Consider the following 7,017-nt stretch of genomic DNA (forward strand, 5'->3'; position numbering starts at 1 on the left):
TTTAAGTCTTAACCAAGTTTTACTTTTACCTAAAGATATATTTTAATATAATATTTAAATTATTTAAACCACGCTTCATCTATCAATTAAAAAATAATACATGTTCTAAACTTATACTTTTTTTAATATTATAATAATGATCCTATTAATTAAGCTAAAACTAAATTGAAACATTTAAAGATATTCTTTTAATATATTATTAGTTTGGTCTGAAATTTTAATTGATTCATCACGTTAACCCCACTCATGAAAGGACAGTCGGACAATCAATGATTTAAATCAATTATTACACAGCACAAAGCAAAGCATAATTATTCATATTTATTTGTACAATTAATCTAATAATTAGGTCCATGCATTTAATAATAATAATAGTTCCAACACACCCACTCAAAACAAAGCTAACATTATTCATTGTTACCCCACATTCCACTATACGCCAATCATCCTACATGCTCTTTCTCTAATTCATTCTTATCCAATTTTTCCAATAATTATTATAATTTTCATAAAATATAGTATATGTCATTATCTTTTTCATTTCATCGCAACGGCAATTGCTAAGATGAAAAGGACATTGTATAATATATTACTCATAAACTTTAATGGCCTCCTTTCGGTGCCTCAATTTGTTTCTTCCTTTATTATTAAGTAAAATAATTACTTTTCTCCTTTCCCTGTTTCACACTAGGAGTCGGTCCCTGCATCACAGGGTTTTTCAACCTTTTTGCTTGTCTCTTTGCCACTTTCTCCGTATTAAAAACGAATCAATTTATTGGTTTAGGTAATTCAAATATTATACTCTAATTATGGTTATAATTTTGAAAATACTTAATATTTCATATTTTTTAAAAATATATATTTAATATTTTAATTAATTACATTTATTTTTTCATACAATAATGTGAACTGACCTTTCAAGTCTCAACTATGTAAAATAAAATATGTAACTATTGGTAAATATATATATATATATATATATATATATATATATTGATAAATCGGACAAAGTAAACGAAAAACACAATAATTTTAACGAGGTTCGGCAATGTACTTACGTCTTCGGTGCTTAGGCGGCGCTAGAAATTTTTTATTCAATGATAATAAGTTTATGTTACATCTCTATTTATAATAGAAAACCCTAGTATATAATTACAAAATTAACCTTGTACCGTATCGCGGGGCGCAAGCCCCGCACCCCCAACCCACATAATCGTAACCCTCTCTACAAGACTTTCTTTATAAGGACAGTTGATATTCGTTTCGCTCACTCCGCTTCATCTCTGTCCTCGTTACCGGTATATATATGAGTCATACCTTATAATATAGTTGTAATTAATGGGTTGTAAAAAATGGAAATAATGAAATTACTGTTAAAAAAAATTATCTAAAAATCCTTGATCTTTTTCTTCCTAAAAACAACCTCGGTATCGAGACCAAATGCATCAACTTTCCTCACTTCCAACAGCTCCGATTCCTTAAACAACTCCAGCAATGGCTGCACGCTATACAGATCATTGGCCGAGAACTTATCCGTCTGTCGTCTCACCGCTACATGTAGGACACAAACCCCTCCGGACTTCAACGTCCGTTCGATCTCCCCAACGAAATTCCACGGGTACAGCGCGTGATCGAAGACGTTGGAGAACTCGAAGTCAAATGTCTGATTCTTGAATGGCTGCGCATGGAAATCTCCTTTCATTACGAGCGGAGGGTACGGCACCAAATCTATGCCGACCGCATCCGACACTCCCACCACCTTCATCGCCGCCACTTCTTGTCCGACTCTAGCTCCTATAGACAAGGCCTTCGACTCGTTGAAAATGAGCTTTCTGTGCTTTAAGCTCTGGAAAACACGGGAGAAGACCTTGACTTTTCTATCCCAATCCCGCGTCGTCCATATCTTTCGGAGCTTTGGGTTAAGGGTTTTGTTGAGCTGACGCTCAATGTATGCGTTGTAGGAGGTATATCCCCCTCGGATATGGAGACCCGATGCGCCGCTGGAAGGTGGATTGGAAGCGGTCTGAAGGGCGGTTTTGAGGCGGAGGAGAGGGCATTGAGTGGCTAAAAAGACTAGGAAAAAGATGGAGAGAAAGAGAGAAAGAAGGAAAGGTTTAAGGAGGAGGGGGAGTTTGGACAAAGAGGATGGATTCATGGTTTACATAAAGGGAAACAATGAAAATGGAAGGATTTGTTCTGCTTTCGTAGGCTCGTAGCTTCTTGATGACCTAAAGGAGGAAGAAGAAAACCATGAAGAAGAAAAGAGGTCGGGTTTGTCATGCATGGTTTAAGGGGCAAAGATTTATTTTTCTTAACAATTTGGAACGCGTATTGTGGCCCAAATAATTGATCCTAACTAAATACTACTCCAAAGCTCTTAAAATCCAAGATAATATTTAATGTGAATTGTAACAATAAAATAGCATAAATATAAATTTTAAAAGAATATTAATTATTATAAAATATTAATGATATTATTAAAAATATCAATTATTGATCTATCTACATGTAGATTGTTATAAAAATTAAAAACCTAATATTTTGTATATACTAAGTTATTTCAATACGTTTCTTGTACGTGTATTTACGCGTTTAATTATGTTTTTATTTAATTAAGTATATACAGATTCTGAGAGTCGATGGGATCGTCCTGAAAGAGGATGAGGACAAAAGGGCAGTTGAGAAGGAAAAAGAGAAAAAGAAAAGAAAAAAAGAAAAAGAAGATTAGAAGAGTGGAGAGATGGCACCAATATCCATGCATAGTTGTTGCATCATTTGTATATACTAATTAAATATGTTTTAATATACAAAAGGTGCTTAATGTATGTTCATTTTTTAGTCTAGTATCTAATATTTTTTTTGTTATAGTTTGGTGTCTAACGTTTCATTCCATTACTCAAAATGGATTATGCCGTGACGGACTGTTAGTTTTCTCCGTTAAGTGACACGTGTCATAATATGATAATTTAAAAAAATATTAAAAATATTATTATATTTATTAAAAAACCCTTATTTCTTTTAAATTATAAAAAAACCTAAATCCTAACACCGAAGTTTACCCACGACGACTACGACGTGACCCACCGGTTGGGTTTTGAGCGGACGACGACGAGGAATCTAAATATAGTGGTGGTGAGATGAATTGAGGTCTGAGGCGGCCGAAATCGTCCAAAATCTGAGACGTCGGGTGGGTTTTCGACGAAACTTCAAGGGATCGATTTCGGCAAACAACGACGGCTATCCACGAATTATTTTGGGGGTTTTGATCATGGCAGCGAGGTGCTTCGATTGGGCTGGGCGGTGACAAGAACGGACGAGCTGAGGCGACGATCGACGGGGTTTAGGGGTTGAAATGAAGGTTTTCAAAGTTTTGGGATTATTTCAAAATTAATGTGTTTTTTATTTTTAAAATATATAATTTTTGGGATTTTCTCATGTTTATTGAAAGCTTGCATATTGTTTGTGTTTTTGTTCTCCTTCATGTTATTTCTTATGGGTTTGATGATTTCCCGTTTTATTTGGTTTTGACTGATTATTGATTTGTTATTATCATTGATGTTTTCCAGTGAGAGCTCTGTGGGTTCTGGTGAGAGGCGGGGTAAGAACTTAGAATGAGGGGTTGTTCAAATGAGAAAAATCCTAAAATTTATATATTTTTTAAAATAAAAAACACATTAATTTCGAAATAATCTCAAAACTTTGAAAACCTTCATTTCAACCCCTAAACCCACCCACATCGACCGCTGCCGCCGTTCTTCCGTTCTTGTCACTGCCCAGCCCAATTGAAGTGCCTCGCCGCCATGATCAAAACCCCCAAAACAATTTGTAGATAGTTGTCACCGTTCGTTGGAATCGAACCTTTGAAGTTTCACCGAAAACCCCCCAGCGCCTCGGATTTTGAACGATTTCGACCGCCTCGAACCTCCGTTCGCCTCACCGCCACTATATTTAGCTTCATCGTCGCCGTTCGCTCAAAACCCAACTTGTGAGTCACGTCGTAGTCACCATCCGTCGTCGTGGGTAAGCTTTGGTGTTAGGATTTGAGTTTTTTTGTAATTTAAAAGAAATAAGAGTTTTTTATAAATATAATAATATTTAAATATTTATTTTTAAAAAGAAAATTTTAAAATTACCATATTGTAACACATGTCACTTAACGGAGAAAACTAACTATCCGTCAAGGCGTGACCCATTTTATGTAATGGAATGAAACGTTAGATACCAAACTGAAACGAAAAAAACATTAGACACTAAACTGAAAAAACAGACATACGTTGGACACCTTTTGTATATTAAAGCCTACTTAAATACCATTGAACTATTAAGTAATGCATCAGTTGTATTATTAAAATCTCAATCGCTTCTATTATAATATTACATTTTAGTTTTGACTTCAATTATGTTATTGAGTATTTAAATTTTAACGTCACGATGATATGAATGATTTTTTTTTGTCATTATGATGACATGGATAAAATGATATCGTTTTAATGTGGCTATTGATATCTATAATGATGTCGTTTTATGTATTGAACTTTATGGGTGTATCGACTGTCACTAAACTTTAAAAAGGTTTAGTTTTAGGTATTAAACGTTTTTGGTCATCGTTGGCAGCCAACCTTCGTCCGTCACCGGTTTTGTAGCAAGTTCTCTGAGCACATCTTTGATGTTCATTCGTTCACTACGAGAATCAGCTGAGCAGGACACTCCTATACTAAGCACTAAGCCCAAGCATTTCACAATGTTGTCGATGCCTCTACTGCTTTGGCCATTTCGATTGAAGGGTGTTTCATCTTCAAAATTGAGCCTAGTATCAACTATCTCCACCACATCATCAGGTATGGCCGTCTTTACATACTCACATAGGCTCAACTCTCCCGTAAACATACTGTCGGTTGATTTTTGCCGGTAAACAACTCCATTAAAAAGATGCCATAGCTATACACGTCGCCGTGTGTGGATATTTTCTTTCCCATTCCATATTTTGCATTTCCAGACAAAATCATTGAGATGAATATCACTATATCAAATTTAAGAAAATGAATTTGATTTGATAATGTGGTGGAACGGAATTGCCTGAAGGAATATATCCCATGGTTCCTCTTATTCCCACCGAACTACTTTGCTTGGAAATAGATTGATCAGTTGTCTCTGAAAGAAACCTTGTTAGGCCAAAATCACTAATGTTTGATGTAAGATCAGCATCAAGAAGAACGTTGCTCGGGTTCAGATCACAATGGATGACCGGCCTGTCGAATTAGGAATGAAGATAATCCAATGCAGAGGCTACATCAATGGCAATGTTGAGCTGCTGAATTAGATTTAATCTTGGTGAATTGTGTACCTCGGTTAAACTTGGATGTAACCAAGTTTCTAAGCTCCCATTCAGCATGAACTCGAACACTAAGGCTTTGAAGTAAGGCCTTGAAAATCAATACTTGAGCAAAAAGTAATGACCTTGACAAGATTTCAATGCCTAAGCTTCCTAAGGGCTTCACATTCAGCCTTGAAAGTTCGGTCGGCTCCCTGCCGTTGAAGATTAAGTACTTTAACAGCAATTGTTGTTTGATCATCAGAACTTAGAATCCCTTTATAGACTGAACCATATCTCCCCATACCAATTAAGTTGGTGGAAGAGAAATCGTCTGTCGCACGGAGGAGCTCAGCGTAGGAAAGTTTCAGATGTTTATTGTCTAATGGGCTGGAAATGCCCTCTCTCTTTTTTGACGAGCTAACCCGTCGTTTGATTGCGAAGAGACATATCATGATTACGACAACAAAGAAAACAATACTGGTCAGAATTATCGCTAAACGTTGGAAGTTTTTCCTTTTCTTTGCAATTTCTATAGGACAAGTAGGCAATTGAAGTGGCTTAGTCCCTCCGCATAACTTGAGGAAACTTAATCATTGGAACTCTCAAGTAAGTTGCCTCCAAAGTTTAAGATTCTTAGACTTTTAAGGCTTCCCAAATTCTTTGGTATTAGTCCCATCAAAAAATTGTCAGCCATATCAAGGTCCATGAGCCCCGAGGAATTGACTATTGATGTTGGAATTGGCCCTGAAAAATTATTTCCGCCAAGATAAATGCCCTCAAGATTAGGGAGGCTCAAGCCTATGTACTGAGGGATCTGGCCTTGTAACCGGTTAGCAGCTAAAGAAAAGGCATTAATGGATGAGATGTTATACAGTTGTTTAGGAACTGTACCAGAGAGCTCGTTTGAAGACTACTGAAGAAATGTCAATCTCGAGAGTCGCCCGAGCTCCGTAGGAATGTTTCCTTTGAGGTGGTTCTGCATCAGGGAAAGATGAAGGAGAGAAGAGATGTTCCCTAATGAAGGGGGAATTGTTCCTATGAAGTTGTTATCGGCTAGTTGAAGAGTTTGGAGCCTAGACAAAGAACCGAGCTCGGCAGTTATTTCCCCTTCAAGCGAATTTCCCGCTAAGTCGACGACTTTTAGGCTCGAACAACAACTAAGGTTTCTCAGAAGTTCACCTTGGAAGGAGTTGTTGATGAGGCTCAATTTCTCTAGACGATGCAAATGAGTAACTTCTTGGGGGACCCGACCACGAAAGCTATTGTTCCTAAGGTTGATCACCCTAAGGAACGTAAGGTTGGCTATGTAAGGAGAAATGTCTCCTACCAATTTGAGTGATGATAGATGCAGGGAAGTCACTCTTCGATGTCGTCGATCGCATTTTACTCCTTACCAGTTGCAGAAATGTCGAGAATCATTCCAAGAGCCGAACATGCCGTAAGGATCGACTAGTATTCGAGCCTTGAAGGTAAGCAATGCTTGTATTTCAGTCTCATTCCTTGTTGTACTGGATTCAACATGATCCAGCTTAGAAAGAATACAAAAGATGAAAAGAGAGAAACTAAGTAACTTTGATATCATGGTATCAGTAGGCAACTTCAAATGCCAATGCCCATCCATCGGTATTTGGTCCCTTTTAAAAGGCCATTACAGTGCCTCCAAACATTTCAGGACATAATTACTTGTAAGTGTCAATCTGCCT

General features: G+C 36.8%; 1 protein-coding gene across 1 annotated transcript; it reads right to left on the bottom strand.

Moving 5' to 3' along the window:
* Positions 1-1,319: 1,319 nt before the first annotated feature.
* LOC120155022 lies at positions 1,320-2,288 on the bottom strand. Its single transcript, XM_039166609.1, has one exon. It carries the CDS (start codon positions 2,153-2,155, stop codon positions 1,388-1,390), a length of 768 nt encoding a protein of 255 aa, XP_039022540.1. The 5' UTR covers positions 2,156-2,288; the 3' UTR covers positions 1,320-1,387.
* Positions 2,289-7,017: the final 4,729 nt, after the last annotated feature.

This window comes from Hibiscus syriacus, unplaced genomic scaffold, assembly GCF_006381635.1.
Source record: "Hibiscus syriacus cultivar Baekdansim isolate YM2019G1 unplaced genomic scaffold, ASM638163v2 tig00111160_pilon, whole genome shotgun sequence".
Taxonomy (NCBI): Eukaryota; Viridiplantae; Streptophyta; class Magnoliopsida; order Malvales; family Malvaceae; genus Hibiscus; species Hibiscus syriacus.